Source organism: Equus caballus, chromosome 9 (assembly GCF_041296265.1).
Source record: "Equus caballus isolate H_3958 breed thoroughbred chromosome 9, TB-T2T, whole genome shotgun sequence".
NCBI lineage: Eukaryota > Metazoa > Chordata > Mammalia > Perissodactyla > Equidae > Equus > Equus caballus.
Window position 1 is genome coordinate 94,172,183 of NC_091692.1, and position 25,482 is coordinate 94,197,664.

At 48.5% G+C, this 25,482-nt stretch overlaps 1 protein-coding gene across 1 annotated transcript in view; it reads right to left on the reverse strand.

Annotated features, from left to right (window-relative positions):
- Nucleotides 1–6,256: 6,256 nt before the first annotated feature.
- KCNK9 (potassium two pore domain channel subfamily K member 9) overlaps nucleotides 6,257–25,482 on the reverse strand; it is a 97,675-nt gene continuing 78,449 nt past the window's right edge. Inside the window, exon 2 of the mRNA XM_001916658.6 lies at nucleotides 6,257–19,509. Within this exon, the coding sequence (XP_001916693.3) occupies nucleotides 18,668–19,509 (842 nt within the window). The 3' untranslated portion in view covers nucleotides 6,257–18,667. The remainder of the gene's footprint in view (nucleotides 19,510–25,482) is intronic.

The following is a 25,482-nucleotide window of genomic DNA, read 5'->3' on the forward strand; positions in this document are numbered from 1 at the left end:
AATTCCTCAAAAGAGCCCTGCTTTACATATGAGCAACCTGCGGTGCGATGAGGTTAAGCAGCGTTTCTGCCTAAGACTGTGGGTGCTGAGCCAGGAAGCTGACCCGGCCCCTACCTGGGAGTTCCCACCCTCCCTGTGACCCCGCCTGGCCCTTCAGGTGGGCCAGGTCATGGAGCCCCACGCTCCTCTCTTTGGGCTCTTTGAGTTTGTTTATCCACACGATTCTCGGCCTGGCTGGGGCTGAGTCAATCAGAGCTGCTAGGACAGTGGACTTGAGCTTCTCAGGGAAATTCAATAGCTGAGTCGATAGGCCTTCGAACTCTGCAGCAGGGACTTGAAAAGGCTGTCCAGGCTGCACCAGTGACCCTGTGCTTCCATCTCCATCCAAACCTCTTCATTCTCTCTGGGGGTGACTGACTTGGGCTCTGGTGAGGGCTTGGCAGGACTGGAGTCACAGCTGAGGCTCGGCTTGTTCCTTGCTGCCACCAGCTCTAGATACATGATGAAAAACAAGATTTTATCCATGCCAGTGCTTCCAGCTTCACCTTCTGCCACCGCTGGTTGAAGGATGTTGAGGATCCAGGCGAGGAAGTGGCTTCTCGACTTCTTCATTTGAAGAGGACACCCCATCCCCTGATGTGGCCTCCTCCAGATGTGGGGGAAATCCCAGACATGCCTTTTGTGTTTTTTTGTCCCTAGAATAGGGATGGGACTGGAGTGGGCAATGCTTAACCCAGATAACTCATATGTGGGATTTCATTGCATGCAACTGTCTCCAGGAAGACGTTGTGGGCCAGTCACTAATTCAATAGATATTTATTATGAACAAACCATGTCCCAGTCACTAAACGCCTGAGGAACCAGCATCCTGAGATGTGGATCTGTCGGGACATAGGTTGTAGACAATCACAACTCCAACATCTTAGTTATTGGAAGGTATTTTTCTCCCTGACTTTGTGTCCACCTTAGGCCAGCTGAGGACTCTCCACTTCAGGACCTAAACTCTGTAGCCACTATCTTGAAACCTGTCAGCATGACAGAAGGAAAGAAAGTTCCAGAAGGTCTCATACCAACAATTAATGCTCCAGCTGGGAAGTGACCCATGTCCCTTCACTCAGGACTTATTGGCCAGAACTAGTCACATAATCCCACCCACACAGGGCACCAGGAAGTCTGACCCTGCCATGTGCCTGAGGGTGGGGAGCTGGAAGGAGTTGATGCACAGCAACGCCGATGTGTGGGGGCGGGGTCCCGATGCATGTAAACAGGTGTGCTGGGGAGAAAGGCTTCCTCAGTCAAATATACTCAGGAACCACAGGGTTAACAAAGCTCAAAAGTTTCCTAGGGCAGTAAAGGCTGTGAGAAGTTGTGGTGTGGTGGGTTGTAAATCTCCAGGAAAGGGATACAGAAGACAGCCATGCAGGTAACCTATTTGGGGGGAGCAGCTTATAGGAATAGCATTCCTTGGAACACTCTGGGGAATGCTGTGAGTTCTTACAAGAAAAGCACTTGTTGGATGAAGGGGTGGGGCACAGAGGATTTTAGGGGGGCAAAACTACTCTATATGGTCTTCTAACGGTGGATCCACGTCATTATACATTTGCCCAAACCCACAGAGTGTACACCACCAAGAGTGAACCCTGATGTAGACTACGGGCTCTGGGTGACAATGACGTGCTGATGTGGGCTCATCAATTGGAACAAATGTGCCCTCTGGTGGGGGATGTTGATGGTGGGGGAGGCTGGGGGCATATGCGAACTCTCTGAACCTTCTTCCCAATTTTGCTGTGACCCTCAAACTGCTCTAAAAAATAAAGTCTACTTTTTGAAAAGGTGGAAACAAATATCAAATAAGAGACGCATACAAGTAAAGAAGATTCTGAAACTCCTGCTGAAAAAGCCCTTAGCACCCAGTGCCTGGCACACGATCATGGTAGTAACTGCTCAATGAAGGTGAGCCACTACCTTCTTATTTAATAGTGTCGCCCTGACCAGGTGCAGATGAGGAAAGTGCCCAAGGACACATGGATGGCAAATGGTAGAGCTGACTTATTATTAATAAGAATTATTAATCATCATAAAAAAGAAGTTCCTTTGACTACTCACTCTGGAGCAGAACACAGAGGTGCTCACAGGAGAAGCAGCTCAACTGAAAACCGGCCCCTGTACTCTGGAATATCTGCCTTTGTGGCTTTTGATTATAGGATTTTTCATTTGTGGCAAGAGAGAACAAAACCTTCGAAACCTCATGTTCTTTACGCTGTGGCCTCCCAATCAGGAGTCACAGGTCCTCTTTGGTCTCAGCTTCCGTGGAGTGGGGTCCTCTTCAGGGAGGGGCCCCCAAAGTGAGTGTTGTGTATACTTATATTTAATGTCAGGCCATCACAAACGTATCTTATAAACGTGGTGAAAATCTAACCTCAGTAACAAACAGAAAAACATACAGAAACTTAATTATATTTAATTAACTATATTAGAAATGACCGTTAATTTTATTAATAGGTGCATGATGATGATGACAGCCATGATGACACTGTTGCTGAAGAGGATTCCTGGAATAGGATCCAGAGTTGCCATCCTGCACCTGTGGCAGGTAGGGAGCTGTACCTGCATTCCAGTTAAGTCAGCCGCATAACGCCCTGTGTGTCCTAACTAATGATGAGCAGGGGACCCCAGGGGAAGCGCCAAAGTGGGTTAGAACCCAGGCATTCTAACTGCATACAGAGCTCCAAGTGGGGTTACAAGAAGTTGTGGATCCTCAGCTGCCAACGCCCTGGGTGTCCTTCTGAGCTGGGTGGGGCGTAGCTAAGATAATTACAGAAAAGATAGGAAAGGAGCCCTGCCCATATTATCCCTCCAGAAGATTCTAGAAAGCACAGAGTGTTTTTAGGAAGCACTCACATCCTCATTCACTGAGAATAGAAATTTCTCTCCAGAGAGTTCTGCCTTGGGTCATGAACTAAGAGCCAAGCCAGTCTTGGAACCCCAGTCCACAAACTTGGAGCCACTCGACCCCCACTACAAAGTTCCATGACAATCCTTCCCGAGGCTGCCCACTGTGCGCACAGGCGCCCTGTCTTGGGGACTAGGACAGTCCTCACATGGCCTCTCGTAGGGGCTCCAGGCCTGAGCCTCTGTCTGGATGGCTCTCTAAGCCTCTCCAATCCATCTCTGGGCTATGAACTTGTCTTCTGGGGCCTGGAACATGCCAGGAGGCCGATGACAGGGATGGGAGGAGTAGAGAAAGAACAGAAGGATGCCGGGAGCTTCGCCCAGTCTGCAGGGCGTGCGTGGGCTCCGCTTCTGACCTTATTCAGTCAGTTAGGCTTTCAGCAAATACTTGATGACTGTTAGATGCTGGACTCTGTCCTAGGTGCTGAAGTACAGGAGTGAACAAAACAGGTGTAAATCCCTGCCCTCACGTGGCTTACATTCTCCGGAAGACGCAACCAACCAATATAAGTGCAAAATATATCATAGGAAGTGGCAGACGGTGATATGTGCTATGGGAAGAAAGCAAGCTGGAGAGAGGGGCAGGAGGCCACAGGGGTTGGGGGTCCGAGAGAGCCCACCAAGAAGGTAACATGTGAGTATAGACTCTGGGGGAGGTAAGGAGGTGGAGGGCTGGAGAAAACATGTTCTGGTCAGAGGGAGCTGCTGGGCAGTGGTGCTGAGGCACAGCCAGGAGGCCAGCAGGGCCAGAAGGGAGGGTGGACCAGGGAAGGTGACCTGACCTTACTTACACTCTAAAAGGATTGCTTTAAGACCCTCTGTGTTGTCAAGATTCAAAGAACTGCACGTCTAAAAAGAGTAAATTGTTCCATATGTAAATTATGCCTCAATATACATGATTTTTAAAATGCAAAAGGATGCTGTGGGGTAGGCAGGGGAGGGGAGCGGGGGGATGGCTGACACAATAACCCAGGGGAGACCTGGGCATGTGGACCAGGGAGGTTTGGTGGAGGTGAAGAGAAGGGGTCAGATTCTGGGTAAATATTGATGGTAGAGCCAGCTGGATTTTTCTGAGGGATTGGATTTGGGGTAGAAAAGAGAGGAGTCGAGGATAATTCCAAAGTTCTTTGTTCTGAACAGCTGGAAGGATGGTGTTGATTTATTGAGATGAGGAGCCCTTCAAGAGAAGCCGGGATTGGGGGTGGGGGAGGGGGACGACAGGGGTTTACTGTTGGCCACGTGAAGTTTGAGATGCCTAGTAGAAGTCCAAGTGACCATGTGGATGTCCAAACTGGAGCTTCTTATGAACGTTTATTGGATGGAAGGAAGGAAGGGAGAGAAGGAGAGGAAGGAGGAGGATGAGGAGGATGAGGACGGATGAGCAGGAGGAATCCACACCTAACTACTTTCCCATCCAGGATCACCTATGTCCTCAGCAGCCTGGTTGGGGTCACACTAGATGGAGACCTGTCACTGCACACTGGGACTCAAAGAGGAGAGACGAGATCACCTCTAAAGTGTCAACAACACATATTGTAAAATCCTGGCAGATGCTGCATATAATTTTCTTGGGAACCCTGAAAAGGCAGGACCTGGAGACCTACTGTGAGCAGGCTCTCTGAGAGGTGGCAGGATTTGGGACAACGGCCTCCTTTCCTTCCCTAATCTACAGGGTTGATGCTGCATCTGGCCCTTAACTGTAATGATGGCCGATTTATGGCAGTGAATTCGCTGATGTTTGCTGTTTGGGTGGAAGGCAGGGTGGGTACAGAGCAATGAGAGGAAACAGGGCTGAGGGTCATGGAAGGCCAGCCTGGGCCAGACTAACCATCTCTCTGAACCCTCCTAAGAAGTAGAAGTCCAAGAAGGATGGATGAAATCAACTCCTCCCATCTGTGAGCTGATTTTAGCCCTCGCTAGCTTGTAAGAAGGGTCCCTGCACCCAACTGACAGCCCTCAAGTCCTGGGTCCATCACCTTTTTCAGATGAAGACACTGAGGGGTCATAATAGTGCCAACCTTGAAGGTGGAGGGAAGATCAAATGAGTTCATATATGGAAAAGAGGTTAGAGCATGGATCTGCAAACTGTGGCCTCCAGGCCAAAGCCGGCTGCTGTCTTCGTGTGGCCCATCGACTAGGAATGGTTTCCACAATTATTTAATAGTGGGGGGGAAATCAGAAGAATATTTTGCGACCTATGAAAATACGACATTCAAATTTCAGCCTCCATAGGTAAAGTTTTATTGGACATGGCCACGCCCATTCATTTGTGCATTGTCTCTGGCCACTTTCCTGCTACAGCAGAGCTGGGTTATGGCACTGTAAGTCTAAAATATGCACCATCTAGCCCTTTACAGTTTTTCTGAGCCCTGGCTTAGCAGACCCAGCTCCTGAAACAAGGTGTTCTATTACAGGAACAAACTGTAGTGAGGTCATGTAAATCATTAAGAATTAAGGTTCTGGCCAGGGTCAGGTCTGTTTCTTGTATGAGCCTTTGGGTTAAGTGCCAGGAGGAGGGCAGCAGGGGCTCCAGGAGTGAGTGGGTTTCCTACAAGACAGGTAGAAAGGAGCCTGGCTTTGTGGAGCCCCTCCTGTGGCCGTGATATGCTTTTGGCCAGAGTCTCCTCTTAATCACAGAACTGGAAGAGTCTGGAGAAGACCATGGTCCTCAAAGTGTGGTCCCCACACCAGCAGCATCCCCTGAGGCCTTGTTAGAAATGCATGCTCTGGGGCCCATCCTGGATCCACACTGAGGGTGGGGCGCTCCATCTGTGTTTTCAGGAGCTCTCCAGGGGGAGTCGGAGAGCCATGGCCCTGGGGAAAGCTCTGACCTTGGCATCCTCAGATGGAGTTCTGGACGCCCATGCCCCCAGAACACGAGCCACGTCAGGAAACCCCTGACGTTCAGGCAGCTCCTGCAGGTTGTAGGGAACGGATCTTGCTTTCGCCATAGAGATCACACTGAGCACCTTTCATCTGCCTGTTTTTCCTTCTTTCTTCCACATACAGGCGAGAAAGGGCAAAAGGGGTCATCTCGTGTTTTGAACTAAGATTCCTCAGGCAGAAAAGAAAAATAAAAATCAGCAAATCAGGTCTCAGTTCAGCTGAGGTCTTGCCAGGTTTTTAGGGAAAGGCTTATCAGCGAGCCGGCCTGCTGGGAGGAAGACCAAGAGAGCATGTGCGGTGCCACTGGTCCTCTGTCCACCTCACATCAGCCAGCCTTCGGAAGGCAGCTCAAAGAGGGGGAGGCTGTGTCACAGCGGCCCCTGTCCAGCCTTTCTCAGTGAAGGAAGACCAAGACACATTTGCAAACGTGCCATAGAGATTTTAATGAAAAAATTAGAAAAGTGCATTATTTTACAACACTACAGTAAATGATTCTTTCTTTTTCTGTAAAGACATTGTAAAATATATACAAGGTTGCTTAGTGCATTCGTTACAAAAGAAAGATGCAATCCCTTGCATAAATTACATATTTTACATGGGCTGGATGTCTACTTGGACTTGTAAACATTGGTGATACAGTCTTGTTTTGTTTTTTCATTCTTCAGGTAAGCTGCGATAATAGATACCTCTGATATTCATTTGATGGTTGTCTCATTCTGTTAAACTTCAGAACGGCATTCTAAGGCCATTTGTGAAGGCACCCTCTCCACAGATGGAGAAGGCCAGAGAAGAAAACGAAAGGAAAACGAACAGTTACAGTGACAGTAGACTTCTTTGAATTTGGTTCACTGGGGTCCAGTTGGAATCACCGGTTTGGCCAAATCTGGTGCGGGTTCCCCCCAAAGGTCTGATGCCTCACCCATAGTTGGGTCCATCATCCAAATCGCAAATGCCCAGCAACACGGGAAGGTAGGCCCCTGCAAGGGCTTCAGGAAAAACCATTCCATCCTCCCAGAATGTGGCCAGGCTGACCCAGCTTCTGGTAGAAATTTCCTGATTTCCATCACCCTCCCCAGAGAATGTTCTGGAGGGCCTCCAGCAGCACCACCATCATAACCAAACACAGGCCCTCTTACCACACAGTCACAAAAATGTCCAGGAATGCCAAAGAAAAAAAAAATTTAGAGACCCAGAGATACCCAGTCACTGCACACACACACGTGCCCCAAATGAATACATGAGGATCCACATCTCTGTGCCCCCACCCCGCAGGATGAGCCCCCTGTGCAAATGTGCCAATCATTTCTATGGGTGTGAGTTTGGAACTAATTCAAGCTTAACTTCTTCTACACCTGGGGGCACAAATGACACTTTTTTTATTTTTAATGTTTTGAGGTACAAGGGTACACAGTTGGCTAAAGTTAAAAATTATACATCTTAGAGGGAGTATCAGCAATTTCTTGGCCTGCTGGGGATAGACTAGAAATTCTTCCTCAAAGTTAATCAATTCAGTGTTTTAAAATCTACTCATCATCTTTGATGTCTTTGCCTGTGTCTCCCATGTTTGTTTAAATGTTAACCTTCTGATCAACATTTATGGACATAGGAGAGAGCCTCAAATTTTCCAGTTTGGATTAGTCTGTTTTCCTATTTAAATTTTGCTCAATAACGCCAATAGTTTCACCTAATCTAATGCATTATCTATTCCATGGAGATTTCTGATACAGCAGAGGGTGGACTGAGAGGACCTCTGAGGGCCCCTTCCGGCCCAAAACGGCTGTCAAAATGCTGTTTGTGGGCTGAATAAACAAATATATAATTAGCCTTTTTCAGGAGTGCGTTCTTCTCTGAGGAGCCATCAAATTATAGAGAAATCTTGTTAATTGTGGGTTCTGCTTCACTGGGTTCCCACTAATCGTGTTTTTCCTTTCATTGGATTTTTATCTTTCTACCCAATTTCTAAAATTCAGCTTGAGAAAACGCACCAATTGCTGAGGCATATTCTGATTCCAATACCTGTTCATCTGACTCTGTTTCTAGAACTTGTGCATCTTGGATGTGGTCCATCAGAACTTTAGCCATATGAGGCCAGGGACCTTGACCGTCTAGTCCACCACAATGGCCTCTCCCTAAAGTTGGCTTATAGCAGATGCCCAAATGCTATGTAAATAATCACCGGATAAATGGATCGATCAGCAGGCACTATTGCACAGAGGGGGCCCTGAGGAGCCCCCAGGCCCAGCGCTGCTGCAGCTCACTTCTAGTAGTCGCTTCATCCTTTCAGGTTAGGGAAAGATAAGACTTCCCACAAGGTTTGTCAGGGGAAAGGGCTTTGGCTTGCTGGAAAATGTCCCAACCCACCATCGCCAAGCATCTGGTCCATTGGGAACTGAAAGCTGGGGCCACGAAAGAGACCCAATCAAGAGAAGGATCAGAGCGGGTGGGTTGAGACATGATTCTTTGGTGTGAGGAGGTCTATAGAACACTGTACCTGAAAAAGGTGACATCCCAGGAGAGAAGAGCTGGCCCTGCTCTGGAACCCAATGTTGGGAGGACTTGGTCCTGTCCCTCCTCCAAAGCACCCTCCCACACTGAAACGTCAACTAAGAGCCTAGCACACAACGACACTTATGTCCTTTCATCCTCACCAGCATCTGTCCGGGACACACCTGCTTCTCACCTGGCCATTAAATTCTCTGTAGAAGAGGATAAGAAGTGACTTGCCTAAGGCCACATGGCCTGGTTACAAAGAAGAAGGAAAAGAAGCCACAGCCAGCCAGGCACTTACGAAGCCCCAATGTCTCCACCACACCAGATGCTCCAGGAGCTGGAAGAAGTGAGGCTGAGGGATTACGTTTTTAGTGGCCAGGGTTTGGAGCCAAACTTCACAAGACCTCCCCCCTTAAAGGCAAGAGCCGAGCTTTGGATGCTTAGAGGTCTCCAAGAAACGGACTGGAACCTCCAGGGAGGCTGGAGTTAGTTAGGATCCAAGAGTGAATGGGAAGACGTGAAGAATAAAAATTTCCCAAATAAAGTCACCTCTCCCTCAAAGGTGCCCTCCTCTCTTCCCTCTATCCTGATCCCTCTCGTGCTGAAACCAATGTCACCAGTCAAGGAGGTACAGGTGACAGAAAGGCCATGTTTGGCCTCCCCCAATTCCCTGCCAACCTGTGTGTCCCCTAAAGCTTCAGACAGAACCCAGGCAGACTCTGGGGGCAGGTCCCCCATCCCATGCTTTAGAAGGTTCGTCCTACCAGCATCTACAGCACATGGGTTTCCACCCCTATTCCTTCTGGAACAACTCACCCTTCCAGATCCTTCATTCATAGATGGAGAAATAAAGACCCTGAGAGATGGCGACATTCACTGGGATGGCATATTTGAAGATCACAGTCCTCCTCTAAATCATTCTCATCCTACCTCCCAGGAAAGGTGACCTGCCCAGCGGACATGGCGCAGACTACGGAGGGGGTTCAAGGGACGCTCCTTCACCCCCCATGGCTGGGCCCTTTATCCTGTGCAGGGGGACACCACAGCCTTTCTGGGAGGCTGCCCCCTGCAGTCACTTTCTACTTCAAACTGCATCCCGCTCGGGTCCGCGAGCCCAGTCTTCATGCCAGAGAACTCACACTGCTGGTCTCGGGTCTGCCATCTGGGGTCTCCTGCTATTAAGAAAAGATGCCTGAGGACAAAGGTCTGCATGGTTAATCATAAGAATCAAGGGCTGGGGCTGAGCGTGGCTTCCATCTCAGGGTTTTGTCCCTGGACTTTTGAACCAGGTGAAGGAACTGGCAGATTCAGCAGATACTCTTCCTGCTGGCTTGGAATTTTCTCCTCTCCGATGCCTGCCCCGCACCCCCCACCCCAGCCATGAAGCCTCCCCCATCTACCTGGAAGTGACCCCCCCCTTCCTCTTTCTCCAAAGGCATATCCCCTGCATCCTTTCCTTGTGGCACCACAGGGACCCACCCTCCCTGGGAGCCTGAGCACAGAGCCTGGGGAGGAAGGAAAGGGCACGTGCCATCAGGGTACTTGGTTTTGAGTTCCAGCGCTGCCACTTCTCCAAGTCTCATGGCGCCTCCTGTGGATGGGGGTGCTCTGAGTGCCCCTGCCCAGCACACAAAGAGTGCATGAGCAACGGGAAGTCACGTCTCCATGTGCGCAGTGCTGCACTGCACGCAGGTCTAAGAGTCCCATCGTGGTTCAGGCCCCGCAGTGCAAAGACAGTTGACCTGAGTCAGATGGGGCCAAGCATGAGGCCCCGCGCTGGGCCAGTGGCTCCTGTAAGTGGAGGACATCTCCTCCCAGGAAGCAAAGAGAGCCCTGAAATAAGGACAAGCAGAGGACATGGCAGGGAAGAGCAGAGGTAGGTGGAAGGGCAGAACAGACGTTCAGGTTTAATCAGAAGGCAAGTCCTGAGGAGCCATACCCTCTCCTCACAAGGAAGGGCGAGCTCTGCAGCTGTGGAAGCCCCACGGCTCCGAAGGCTAAGGCTTTCTCTCTTTAGAATCAGGCACCTCGTGCAGTAAGGATGGGGCAGAGCCATCAAGGAAGTGAAGCAAAGAGGCATTGCACAGAGCTATTGGTTACTTAAAGAGCCATGTGCCAGGAAAAAAAGCATCTGAAGGGAAAGAGTCGCCTGCAACAGAAGGTGTCTGGGGAAATACTTCCAGACGCTGGTTGACATCAGCCCAGCCAGTCCTCCCCAGGCTTGTGTTGGTGGCAGAGAGAACCAGGCAGGCACTAGGAAGGGATGGGGCCTGGGAACTTGGGACCTTGGCCCCTTAGTCTGGAAAGGAAGAAACTCAGGCCCAGAGAAGTCAAGTGACTTGCCCTAGGTCACGCAGCAAATCACAAAAGCAGGGTTTGAGTCGTGGTTCATCCCATATTTCCTAGGCTAGACTTCTTTCCACCCAGCCAATGCCTCCCTCACCACCCAGAGGCCACATCTCAAAATCAAAGTCCACATTGCATTGCCTGGGGACAGGAGGCACTCCACACCGGGAGATGCCACTCCTTGACCTTGGCTGTAAATCCTGTGCATACTCTCGACACACCAGTAAGAAGAGAGGTCTAAGGAACAGAGAGTGAACCTTCATCCCTGAGCTACCAGCACTCACCATGACAGCAGACCCCACCCCCCAGCTCTTCTGCTGACACCCTTACTCGAAGGACCCTGCCCTCAGCACCAGACCCACAAGAGGCTCCAACTCCAGGGGGAAAACACAGAACGAGAGCAAGGGTCCATACCAGCATCTCAAGCTCCGAGGAGGCAGGCCCTGGTCACAGGGAGTCACAAAATCTGTTGTTCATAGAATCGATCAGGAAACAGCAAACTCTTCATGCCCAAGAGTTACACGACATTTTCCTTGTGATAGTTTCATGCTGATCTTTGGCAGAGCTGTTAGAAGACTTCACAGAACAAGCCCCCAGGATGCTTAAGTGAAAGACTAAGAAGATCTTATCCTGAAATATTCACACATGCAAATTAGGGCTAATATCCAGAAGAGAAAAAAAATTAACTCCACCTAAATAATAGGACTCCACAGAATTCAAGGTGGGTGAGACTCCTGGATCTATTTTCAGGAGTAACCTTGTAGGAGACTGGACCTGGTCCTTAAGAGAAATGCAAGCATGTATAAGAAAACTAGCAGAGTGCCAGGCACAGAATAGGTGCCAGGAAATCTCATCACAGCTACTTCTCACAGCCCCTCTGTACAGGAAGGCTTGTTTATAATCTCCAACTTAAAGATGGGGAAACTGAGGCTCAGAGAGCCAAAACCACCACCCACCTGAGAATGGCAGAAGCGGGTCTCAGGTGTGTGAGAGGCCATGACCTGAGCAGCTTAGATTCCACCCCATCACGCTGCTCCATAGAGACAAGAAGAATCTGTTCTTGCCTCTGTCTCAGGGCCCCAGAGGCAGTGCTAGGCAGGTGCAGAGCCAAGGCTTGAGGTTCCTGTCATTCACTGCACACTTTCCCACACTGCTCAGCCTCTATTAGAAGTACATCCATGAGAAAACAGTGCTGACCTGGCTCCTGGTGACCTCCCCATCACAGGGCCCACCCACTGCAGGGTGAAAAGTCACAGGTGTGCTCCTGGAGTCTGAAGACGTACCAATCACCCACTTTATGGGAAATGTCTAGCCATGGACAGCTCATGGCCCTGTGGCACATGCTACTCTGCCAGGCCAATGCCATTGAATAGCCAACGGTGGGTCATGGGTTCTCATCACATTAATGTGCACCGGTTTCCAGGGATGGGGTAAATGCCTACAGTGAAGTTAAGATATGCCTTGATGACAGCGACAGATGGCACAAAGGCCAGAAGCTAGAACTCTGACTTTCTTCCGCTCTGCAGGTGCTGCCCAGCACGTGCAGCTCCCAAGGCCAGGGCCATCACAGTTTGCTTCCCAGTGTGTTTACCCACAATTGAAAGAAGGACTAGGCAGCCCAGAGGAGGGCATCACTGAGTCCATCAGGGGGCAGAGGGTCAGGAGAGACTTTTAAAGGATGAGTGAGGTGCTCCCATCTCCACCTCCATGCTTGGGAGCAGCAGGAAGAACTTCTAGGTAGTGGGAACAGTCTGGGCAAAGGCTCTGAGGTGAGAATCCACATGGACATATTTTCTTGATCAAAATTGAAAGGTTACTTAACCAGAGCATGTGGACTTCTTTATGTTATCAGAACTGAGAAGGCTGTGCTACTGAACTTTCCAGTGTAAATATCTCAGAGACAGAGGTCACAAATTATAGCCTTAATAATGGCCAAGAGTACTGCCATAACAAGTCACATTTTTATGATTACTAATGATAGCCTTGGCAATCATTCCCACTCATTGAAAAGCTACTGGGGCCAAAGTACCCCAACTGGCTTACAGGGATCCTTACAGCAACCCTCCTGGGTTACACCTGCTCGCCCTTTACAATTGATGAAAGCACGTCTCTGTGCTCTAGGTCTGTTTATAGCCGGATCATCCCCACAGGTGCTTAGGGGAAAGCTTGCTGATGCTTGCTCAGCACAGAAGAGAGATCCATGTGTGAAATCAGAAAGAGCAGAGCCTTGTTCAGCTTTGGCAATGGGACCCAGCGTCCAGGGGCTCGTGGACACCTCTTTTGAAGCTTCTCTTAGTCTCTCTAACAGAGGAGACCGCTTAATATGACTTATTTATCTACCATGAAAGAGGTAATCCCAGAGGTCTCCAGAGTGCCAAACCTATCAAATGCATTAATCATGGCCACAGAACATCACCTCTGTCATTCTCTTGCCTAAAATTCCTTAACCTGAGGAAGCCAACCAACAGAAGCAAATCACGGCGTAACCCACAGACAATTGGCCCAGACCCTTCAAAATGGCAACGTCATGAAAGACAAAAATGGTGAGGGAGAATGTCCTAGATTGGGGGAGTCTGGGGCAACCAGAGAAGCAACATGGGATGCAATCTTGGATTGTATCTCAGACTCACAAAAAGGCTTTGAAGGACATTTTGGGGACAATTGGGGAAATCTGAATATGGGTGGGATATTAGATATTTTGTATGAATACTAACTTTCTTAGAGGTGATAATGGCACTGCTATCTAGGAGAATGCTCCTGTTCCTGGGAGATGACTTCTTTCTCGGCTGAACCACCTAAAAGTCATGGACATCACTTCATCCTTCAAATACCTCTGAGTGTGAATGTGGGGGGTGGGGAGGGTGGGAGAGGATTAAGCAAATGGGGCAAAGCGCTGAAGGCCGGTGAGTCTGGGTGAGAGGCATATGGAAGTTCATCACACTATTCCTTCCATTTTTCTGTAAATCTGGAATTTTCAAAACAAAGTTGGTGGGGAGGAAATCATGGTAATAGATTTTTTTTTCCCCTGAAACAGCAGCCTCTGCCAAGGTGTGGTTGAGAAAGAACCACATAAAATGGATTTATGCCCAGGGCACTTGGGAACCCAGAATGCACGGGGCTATGGCTACATGGCCTGTTCCCTCTCCATCTTCCCAGCTCCCAGTACCCTGCCAAACAAAATGATTTTTGGTTTTCTTTTTGGTGGCTCAACCTTCAAATGTGCTCAGTGACCAGAACATCCAGGCCAAATGTCTTCATGCGTCAAATTCATTTTGTGCTAAATGCTCATAAATCTCACCCAAACTGTCCCATTATGTTGATGAGGAAGCTACAGAGGCCCAGGGAAGTGAAATGACTTCCAGAAGCCCAGCGAAGCAGAAGCTGTGGGCCAGGTCCATGCCCTGCCAACCTCTGCTTGCGTGGGATGCTTCTTGGGTCCCACACAAACCGTGACTCTGGAAGAAACACACTTTAGACCCCAGCAGCAGGCCTGCATGTGACAGGCCCCAAGTCACACCCCTCTCAGAGCAAAGCCACAATTCACTGGAGCGTTCGCAGATGGCAGCACCTATCACACTAACAGAACGGACATCTTCCAGCACAGGTCTCAGACCTAGCATCTCTGTGGATGCCCTTAATTAGGGTATCTTAATTAGGGCCTATTATTTTAAAAGGTTACATAAAGAAACTGACTCATAAACCTCAGTGATGGGTGATTTTTCCTTCTTTGATGATTTTTGCTCTCTTACCTCGCTTTCCAACTCAAAGCACACAGACAACAAATGCCTCTAAACCCTTCTCTCCAGCTTCCAGCTGCTGGTGATCATCACTAGGAATCAGGACCCATAAGGCTTCCCGATCTGGATGAGGCTGAGAAAAATGACCCACCTAGGCTTATCTGTGGGTTTCTGAGTTACTGTCCAGATGTTCTCCTAATTAAGGCTCTGTGTGCAGAGAACAAACAGTGAGCCGAGATTGAGCAGTCAATCTCCTGTTTCATGGATGGGTTTTTAATGAGCACCGCAAAGGAGGGCCTCCTGGGCAGCAGTCTGCGTCCATTTGCTTCCTCTCCTGGAAGAACTAGGGACCCAGTGGGGATTCTTGGGCTGCAAATGCTCTACTCTGATCATGCCTGAAGCAGAGGCCCCCTCCTCCCAATCGGTGATGCACAGCAGGAGCACAACAGACACTTCAGAGAGAGCATTTAAATTTAGAGCACCAAGCAGCCCACTGCGCTTAAAAGGCTGCTGCCCAGGTTTCAGGACAGGGTGGTGCAGATGGAAAGAAGAGATCCCATCCCAGCTCCACAGCTAACCAGGAGTCTCACCACCCAGACAGGCTGGTTCACTTCTATGTCAAAATGAATCTAACAGTCCAATGATATGACAGTACCATCTACCCAGGATAGGTGTGAAGAAGATTAAAATGGAATCGTTTCTAGAAAGCAGGGAGCCAAGAGCTGTTGGGATAATCCATAGCACTACCCATCTTCCTCCTGTTTTTGATGGAGTGGATGGATTGAGATTTCTTAGTTGGAAAACATCCAAGTGGGGGCTCTAAGTTTCTATGAGGCATATTAATTTCTAGTCCCCACCCCAGGGATTGGGTGATGGGCCAACCTTCTGTGATTCTGGTGGAATTTGGTTATTCCTCAGCTCATTCTAACAGAAGTCGAAGCCCGTATCCAAAAACAAGCTGGTGTGATTTCTTCCCCTCACTGAATGGGCATGGTTAACTGGCAGAAGAGGAAGCAGAGACCTGGGCCTGAGATGCTAACATGTCCAGCAGTGAGGGATCTTTGGCGGGTATAAGCAACAGCAATAACAAAGCAGCCCAGAAAATGGGAGAAGGAGAAACGAGTGGGAAGACCTAGATTCTGGCTCTGTACTCCTTAAATGTGCGTTCACCCCTTCTGGACCTCAATTATTTCCTCCTCTGAAAATGAGGGAGCTCATCGAGGTGACTCAGACTTTTTGAGGATTCTAATTCTGATTGAGTGAGCAGGTCTCGGGTGGCAAAGCTGTAGATGGAGATGCCCCAGTCCCATTTTAACAAGAGAGAAGAGTCCCACAGAGCCCCATGAGAGCACCTCACTGGATGCACCTAGGGAACTCCTTGGCCAGAGACGATGGTAGGGGATAGATGGACCACCTGAGGAAAAGATGGACATCACGAGGGAAGCAAGCCAAGTGTCAGCTCTGCCCCCCGAACGCTCTGAGTATCAACAAGGATGTTTCACTTTGAAAGGGAAGACTCGGTTGTTGTCCTTCAGAGGGTCAAACTGGTGGCAAAGGGGAGAAGAAAGAAGAGGGCTATAGAACCAAGACAAATTCCAAGTTGCTTCAGATGCTTCAGTCAGTGGTCATCACAGAAAGAGAAGACTTCATCCTACAATCCTTAATCCTATCAAGAAGAGTCAGCTCTGTGGGAATGGCGAATATGGAATATTTTCCAAAATTTCCAGGGAAGGGAGGAGCTCCCTGTCGCTGGAAGCCTTCAAGCAGAAGCAGGCCACTTTATGATCACTTTACATGGATGTTTTAGTGGGGGAACCAGTCCTGGATGAAGGGTCGAGCCCTTATTCCTCAAACTGACTTCAAGAGCCTGGTGCATTTACCGGTGGAGAAAGAGAAGCAGCTTCCCTCATCTGAGGGACGAATTAGGATGCCATGGCATGGTGGAGTCAGCTTCTTGGACCCTTTTGGGATCCAGACTGAGACTATTGTCTCAGTTCTGTCAAAGACCAGCTGTGTAACATTGAGCGAATCACGCATCCTCCCTGTGCCTCAATTTCTTTTACAGATTAAAGATTATCACACACACTCCCATTTGAGGGCAAATCTTACAAAGGAGAAACCCCACACTTATTCCAAGCAGCCCCCTCCAAAGCATGAAGCACCCTCCAAAGATGCATTAGTATTTTTGTGCCTATGACCCCCTAGAGCCAACAATCTCTCCCAAGAGAAAAAAAGAAACTTTAAGAGCAACTGCTTCTATTCTCTGGACAGACTTTAGAGCCCTAAAATTAAAAAAAAAAAAAAAAAATCTTATAAACAAGTGAATCAATACAGACCGTGAAGATTGATCATTGTCCACTTTGGCCTAGAGACTCCTTCCACAGGCCCCGTGTCCTGGACGAAGGGGCCGTTTTCTACGTGGGATGCAACATTAAAGAGCATGCCTTTTCAGAGGAGTCTTGAATACTGTGTTTCAGTCCAGTGGCCCAAATGCTTGGGACTGGTGGCATTTGTTGCTATCTCCTTTAAAAAATCTAGTAGGTCTACTCTTTCTAGGGAGTGGATCCTCCACTCTAGGAGGTCCCACTGGGGCTCCTTCTGAGCAGTACTGCCAAAGCCCATTTCCATTCAAGAGCCATGAACTTCCAGTTTATGAAAAACGAGTGGGAGGATGGGTAATTTTTAGAAATGGCAGGATTGTGATGGGGAAAGGAAATTCCCCTCTGGGAATTTGGAGATCAGACTTTCCTTCATTCCTGTCATTGAAAGGGCCTCCAATGTGCCATGTTCTATAGCCTCTCTGTACCCCAGGATATTGGAAGGCCTTCTCTTTTGTGTCATCCCCTAGTGAGAGTGGGGAGGAATCTCTCCACTACTCAGACAAATCTTCCCCTGAGACTGACAAGTTCCCAGCAGGCCAAGACACAGCTTCTTGCCTCTAAACTCTTCCTGAGACCAACATGAACTTTCCCCTATTTACAAATCAAATGCAACTAGAGACCATCTTTCTTGAAATACATATATACGGAGTTTTTTTTAAACAAGGAATGCCCTGTCATTTTTTTATTAGGAAAAGAAACTACATCCACCTTCTAATACCCATTCTCATCCAAACATCCCAAACTGTAATTCTTATTCGTGCAGGTTGATGCTGCACAAATCACCAGCAACATTATCATCATCACCATCATCATCATCATCTAAATAAGAGGGAAATAATAAAATAGATACTCTGTGGTTCCAACAATTTTCCAGTTTCTCCTGACACTTCCAGTTGCATGGTAAATTGTTGGAACCGGAGATGACAAAATTAAAAATGTCTTTAATAAATTATTATTATTGGCTTTTGATTATTCCATTGCTAGTTTTGTTTTCTTGTGTTGATAATGCATACCAGTTTAACAAAGTGCATGCTTTTAAAAAATTTTTGAACTGGCAAGCTAAAATGATCCATGTCTTCTTGCCCACCCACCCCCTAAAAAGAAGTTAATATAATTTAGAACCTAGCATTTCAAAAATATGGTCATGACACATCTGGGATAAAGACTGCTTATGGAACATGCTTGATTTGGCAAAATGATAAATCAAAAACCTCGTGGGTTTTGTTTTCCCGTTTTGTTTGGAAGCAGCCAAAAGCAGGCTATTAACAAAATTGTGTGATGGAAAAGGAGAATGAATACCTGATACTTTCCATTTTGTCACATGGTTCACATACACAAGCACACTCGCGTGTGCATTCATTCACACACACTCAAACCACACACATACACACATACATAGCCACCCACTGCTTGGGAGGAAAAGAGAAAGGAGTTAGGTCAGAGACACCACTGTGGGTGGGCGCTCAAAAGCTCTCAGCCTGGTGTGCAACTTTGGGTTGGGTATCCTCTCAGCTCTGTCACCTGGTCCTGGTCTCACACCTGTCCTGGGAAAGCCACCCCAGAGATGGGGCAGGTTGGGGAGAAATGTAAGGCATACGTCGCTGGGAAGGAAGGAAGAAATCCATGCTTCATGCTCAGCTGCGAGTTTCAGAGGACGGGCCTTTCTTTTCCCTTTGGCCTGCTCTGTCTCGCTGGGAAGTTGGGGGAGCAATGAAACCAGGAAACAAAGGAGAGAAAGTAATAATGATGACAATGATAATAATAATAAAGGATAATAATAATAATAAATAAGGAAGAAAAGACGAGTTGGGCTGATGGAACACAACATCAAATATGACAAATGACTTTTTCTGTTCGTATTTCCCTCCCCACACCCTAAATGGACTTCCGCCTTCTCATCAGCCTGTGGTTGTCGGTAAAGCTGTGTAACCCAGGAGAAATGGAGCTGATGGGGGATGGGAAGAGGCTGTTTTTTAATGTGCTTGGTGAGATCTCTTCGATCTTGTAAGAGATGGAGTGGAAGTACTGGGGGGCGAGCTTGGCGCTGACGGAGTTCTGATGTGCCGCCGAGCGACCACCGTATTCCTGTGGGCGGTAGCACGTGCAGGAGCACACGGACTGCAGGTCCGCCACGTCCGCCTTGTACCGTGGCCGGCCCTGCCGCGCCTCCTCAGGGATGTGGATGACCATGCTGTTTCGGTTTCCGGCAAGGGACGCCCTCTCTTCAGCGTCCCGCCTCTCGTCCTCACTGTTCATGGTCAAGAACCTGAGGACCACCAGGTTGAGGAAGGCCCCAATGACAGTCAGCCCCACTAGGATATACATAAAGCTAAAGGCCACGTAGAGTGGCTTCTTTTGCAGGGCGCCCTTGGTCTGCAGGGCCACGTAGTCCCCGAACCCAATGGTAGTCAACGTGATGAAGCAGTAGTAGTAGGCGTGGAAGAAGCTCCACTCCTCGCACTGGGAGAAGGCGGCAGCTCCAATGCACAGCGTCCCCATGCAGGAGAAGAAGCCCACGGTCACCATGTTCTCCATGGACACCTCCGTGTTGCGCATGCCACAGCACTTCTTGATGCGCTTTAGCAGGTAGCGCACGAACGTGTTCATCCGCTCGCCCAGGCTCTGGAACATGACCAGCGTCAGAGGGATGCCCAGCACGGCGTAGAACATGCAGAAGGCCTTTCCCGCGTCGGTGCCAGGGGCTGCGTGCCCATAACCTGAGGGGATGGGGCGAGAAAACAGGCAGAAGAGTGAGGAGAGGTCCTATGAGGTTTGGGATGGGGGTGGGTTTGGGGCGTTTCAGTGCGGAGGGGATTCGAGGCATTTGAGGTGGGATAAGGCTCGAGGGGTTTCAGTTGGGAGGGGATTTGGAGCCCATAACCTGGAGGGAGGGAAAAAGAAAAACAAGGCAGAACCAATGAAGAGATGTCACATGAGGTCTGGAGTTGGGACTGGTGGTTTGGAGCATTTCTTGTTGGGCAGTTCAGAGGAGGAGTTCGGGGAGCATTTCACTGTTTTTCTTAGAGCAACACAAAGTTTTTAAAAAGAAAAGCCACATATTCACTGATAAGGAAACTGCAAAAGTAGCAAGCCCAAGGGGGAAAATTAAATGTGCCCACCATGGATCGACATTCAGAGTGAGTAGTCAAGAATGCTAACTGCTTCACACCAGGCTCTGTGCTGACTCCTTGTCATACATCGCCTCATTCTAACCTCATGATGACCCTGTAAAATAGGCATGATTCTGACACCACTGACAAGGAAACTGAGTTAGTTATGTAATAGCTGGGTAACTTGATTTCTTCAGAGTTTTCAGCCACCAAGAATGAGGCTGAAAAGCACAAGGTTTAAACCAAGAGAGGTAATTGCAGAGTGGAACATAATTATCTGTTCTGCTCACTGCTGTATACCCACACCTAGAGTAACACCTAGCACATAAAATATTTCTTTACTAAAGGAATGAGTAAGTTTGTGCTGCTATATGAATGTGGCCTTGTCAAAAAAAAAGAGGGAACAAATAATCCTTAAAGACCTCATGTGTGTAAGTGCTTTTGAAACTTTTCACGTAACTTCACAGCACATTAATTCATTGATCCCCTACATCAACTATGCAAAGTCAAGTCTGTATTCCCTCACACTCAAAATAAGGATGGTGGTGCTAGAGAGATGAAGTTACCTGCCAGGGCCACCCAGCTGGTCAATGCTAATGTCAGAGCCAGGATAGCATCTGCACAATATGGCAGAAGGAACACAGGATCCAGCAGGTTCTAGTTCAAGTTCTGGGACTAATACTGCCCAGAAAAAATCCTGGATCACAAGCAGTATTTGGATTGAGAATTCAGAGGATGAGCATGGTCTTCCAACATCTCAAATCCTGCCCCATCAAGAAAGGCTTCCCTACCTCATGTTACCTTGAGCCACACATTCATGTCTCATGGCCGCTTAATCGGCTGCATTATCTAGGGCCCCAGAAAACCTGTCTCAACCTGGGTTCTTCATCTCTTCCATAGGATAATAATATTTCCCAGGTGGAGTTGCTGTGTGGATCTACTGAGATCAGAGAACACCTGGTACTCAGTACCTACCAGACCCTGAGACCTCCACCCTCCCACTGTCTCCCACAGGAAGCCTACTCTGATCTTTCTAGCCCACACCTCTCTCCCAGGGCTTCATCACTTACATTTCATCTGCCTGTCTTTCTCTTGGCATGAATATATGCTATGTCCTACCTGCCTGGGCGGCCAAGCTCTCCCTAGAGATAAACCACGTTTGCCTCCAGGAGGCCTTCTCCTCATCCTCTCTGACCCTCAGTCCCACTGTGCCAGCACTAAGCTCTGACCCCTCAGAAACCCCATAGCCCTTACGAAAGTGGATAAATTGCATGACAAAGTTGGAGTCAAGCCAGGAAGGATAGAATGGGGAAATAGAAAGCTGAAGAGTAACAGATCTATCAATAGAAATGATCCAATCTGAGGAACAGAGAGGAATAAAGATCAAAAATAAATAAACAAAGCCTCAGAGACTTGTGGGACAATATCCAAAGGTGCCCCAGAAGGAAAAGAGAGAATGAGACCAAAAAAAGTTGAAGAAATAATAGCCAAAATTAACCAAATTTGGTAAAAGACACAAATGGACAGATTGAAGAAGCTCAGTGAACCCCAAGCAGGATAAATACAAAAAAACCCCCACACAACAGAGTCAAACCACTGAAAGCCAAAGAGAGAAAATCTTGAAATCAATCAGAGAGAAACAACACATCACTACAGAGGAACAACAATTTCATAATCTCTTAGTTCTAATCATAAGCAGTGGAGGCCAGGAAATGGTGGAATAACATCTTTAAAGAGCTTCTAAACAAGACTATTAACCCAGAATTGCATATCCAGAGAAAATATACTTCAAGAATGAGGGAAAAATACATTTAAGATTAACAGAAACTTGTTACCAGCAGATCTGCATAGCACGATTACTAAAGGAAGTTCTGCCTGGAGGGAAATCAGACCAGATGGACACAGGTCTTCAGGAAAGAATGAAGCCCATCTTGGTAAACAAGTGGGTTTATATTTATACAAAACACAGGGGTGAGAATCCCACTACATCTCCATATAGCTCACCTGTGTAGCTGACACAAAAGCCACGTGGATGTTGGAGAACAGTAGATTGTTGGAAATGTAACAAGGTGGTAATATTACCTAACAGTTCTGGACGTGATATATTTACTGGAGGAAACCAACACAGCATTTGCTGGGTCAAAACTGCACACCAGGTGCATCCCCCACCCCATTCCTTTCAGTAAAGGTGATCAGAAGCAATTTTCTATCACATGGCCTGAACAGCACTCCAGCTGTATATCCTGTCTCAGGGTTATGTCAATTCCCCTGCTATCTGTCATACTACAGAATGAAAGAAATTGATCATTTTGACGCTCAACAGTATATCTCACTGGTCTATTACAGCAATGCCATTCTTTACTGAGACATGTGTGGGAAATGAACACCATCGAAGTTTAGGGCCTCCTACACTAATAAATAAGTCTCCTAGGGGCCTAGTGGTCTGCAGCACAGGACTATTCCTACAAATTGAGAGGCAAGTTGCAGGACTTGCAGTGCCTTCCCGGAAGATGAAGGTCATGCAGGACATCTGCCATTTCCTCATCGAGATGCATCCGTCTCCAGACCCTCTCTCCTCTCTCGGAGGCAAGCCTGCATAAGCCCCATCAAGTGTTCCTTGGCCCTCGGTTTCCAGTTGAATTCATCCAGTGGACAGCTCCAGTAGGACGTCAGAGGAAAGAAGGAAGATGTGGACCTTGGCAGTTAGCTGCATCTGCCAGCAGACTCACAACATAGAGCTACTCTCTACAAGTTCCAGTAACTATTTCCCAAGCATGTTGACAGCTCTCCGTTGTTGCTAATGCTGGGGTACCCCCACTTTCCCTTGTTGCTTTCCCTCCATCCTACCCACTCTTTGCAGAAAAGTTTAAGAATAGCCCATTAATTAATTGCTCAACTTGAGAGGGCTATTTCCTGCAAAGACCCTAACTGATATACCATGTGTATTCTCCACTGGGTCTGCTTACTATGTCTGCATATGATACAACACTGTGGGTACTGCATGCAAACAGGTCTACACATATCAAGTCTACATAGAGAATATTCATACAGTATCTGCATGGGACACACTTATATGTATGGAACACACAGACATGGCATCTGTGCATTCTTTATACAGAATAAACATGGCATACACTTGGAACTTCATTAACAAGACGTGTGTTGTGCTGAATAAATGCACATGCACGTGGAACATATAGGCACAAGACACATACCATTTATACATATTAGACCAAAATACTAAAAGCATATACAGTATCCCCATAGCATACCCATGTTCATGAACAAATTCTGTCTTTGCAGTATATGTGTGTGAATTTAGAGTACACTGGAGGCCCAGGATGTGTATGCCACATGCACATATGTGCTGCAAAGATTGTTTGTACATATTTAGATTTCAGGAGCACACACAATATCTATAGGTTACATGTATAAGATACACAGAGTAGAACATACAAAATGCACATATGCCCAACATACATGAGGGAGATGTTTGCTGAGCCCTCCCCAAAAGGAGAAGGAGGTACAAATCTTTGATGCTCTCATAGCACCTGTGTGACAAATTGGGTCCTGAAGTCTGTGCTTTTTTCTTCTGTGAATGAAGGAATGCATCCTGGCCTTCCTGGGTTGGAAGCCATATTTATTCATCTATGCATTCATTATCCATTCAGATTTCCAGAGTGTTGACTATGCAGTGGGTCCTGTGCTTGGCACAGGGGATCCACAGTGACTTATTCCACCAAAATCTCCCAAGGGGCTCCAGCCAGCCAGTGCATGCCCAGAGCCCCACCCAGTGCCCGGCATGCATGAGCCTTTGACAAAGGTTGGGGGCATGGGTATCTCAAGGCCACTGATGACTCCCAGGCTGGGCCAACTGTTCTCCTTGGTCACCTCCCACCCCGTCTGTGAGGACCAGTTTGGGAGTGCAGGAGCCACATCGCCATCTGGGTTTTTGCTCTAAGACCCCAGGCTCACCCTACCCCCATCCCCTGCCCCTGGAGCCAGTTCCTCCTCCACCTCCAAGCCCTGAAGAGGTGACATAACTTCAGGAATCCCACCTGGAACTGTACTGTTCATCCTTCCATCATCATAAATGAATCATTCATCATTTTGGCAAAGAGATGTCTCAAATTTATTTACACATGGATCAGGAGGCATGCATGGGACACAGAGGAGATGCTGAGACCAGGTAGCCCCAGATGGATGCCTCTGGGCTGCTGCCACATGACCTTGGCAGAGTCGCTCAATTCACTTGATGGATGTAGAGGATGAGGCTGAAAGGGAGAGATCAGACCAGCTCACAGCCACCATGCAAGAAAAGGCATCATCCTTGCCCAGCTCCATACCTGGCACCCCCTGTAGATTCCCAGCAGTGGCCAGCGTGACTGCCACGCAGAGCCCCACCAATTGGGGAATGCGAAGGCCACAGGCCACCGGGTGCAAAGCTTGCTGCACACAGGGGACACAGCCCCTTGTGCTGTTCATCCGTGCCCACTCAGGCCTCCCCCTTCCTGCTGGAATCTCCATGTGTGCAAAGTCAGAGACGCACTTGCTCATGGCCCCAGTGCTGGCCTCGATGGTCTACTTGGGTGGCCATAAAGTGTGAGGCCAGCCATGGGGGCCACTGATGGGCACAGTGACTGCACTGGCAGCCCAAAAAGCCACCCCCAGCGCTGCACACACAGCGGCTGCATCCAAAATGCCATGCTCCCTGAGTTTCAGGACAGCAGCTCAGTTCAGGGCCCCAGAGCTCCTATGAGTTACCAGAAAGTCAATGTCAAGTGATGACCCACCCCAATTTCCTGGGCCTGCCAGCTCCCAGCCTCTGCCGTGTCCTCAGCCCTCGGCTCACAGCACCTGTTGTCGCCCCAACCTCCCATCCAGGGCCAAGCCCCCGCTCCCCATTCTTCCACCCAGTAGTGTTTGCAGAGCACCATAGGGTGCCCAGGATGGGAAGCAGCTGAGGGATGCTGGGTCAAATTGAAGGCTCCACCCTGAAGATGCTCACAGGTTCCTGGCCCAGTGCTGGAGCTGATGAGGACACAGCTTTTGAATCAAATTCAAGGCCCTTGGCTACCATGATGAGAAGAGGAGCCATTTTCAGAATGACCCCAGCATCTGAGACGTGGCTCAGTGCCCCTGAGCAGTGGGGCCAGCACCTGGGGCCAGGGAGGGCACACGAGGGGGCTGTGGCTTAACCACCTACTGGCAACACGGGCTCTCCATGCCAGGACCTATGTGAGCTGCTGGAGAATCTGACACGAACAAAAGACCTGACTGTGAACTCCAGAGAAAGCAGAACACAATGTCAGAATCGTCTGCTTTGCCTGCTGTAAGGTTTCACCACTGCTGGGTGCTGGGGAAGCACAGAGAAACACCCAAGTCAGATTAGGGCATCAGCTCAGAGGCCACTGGCTCCAAGGAGCCTTCAGACTTTTGACAGATGAATGGGGATTGGCCAGGAGAAGAGGTAGGTGGGGCTTGCTCAGGCCACCCGTCTGCTGGAATTCCGACACCACTCAATGCTTCAGCTCCTGTCTTGGTCTTACCGGCCAGCCCCTCTCCTTGGACCTGGGTTCT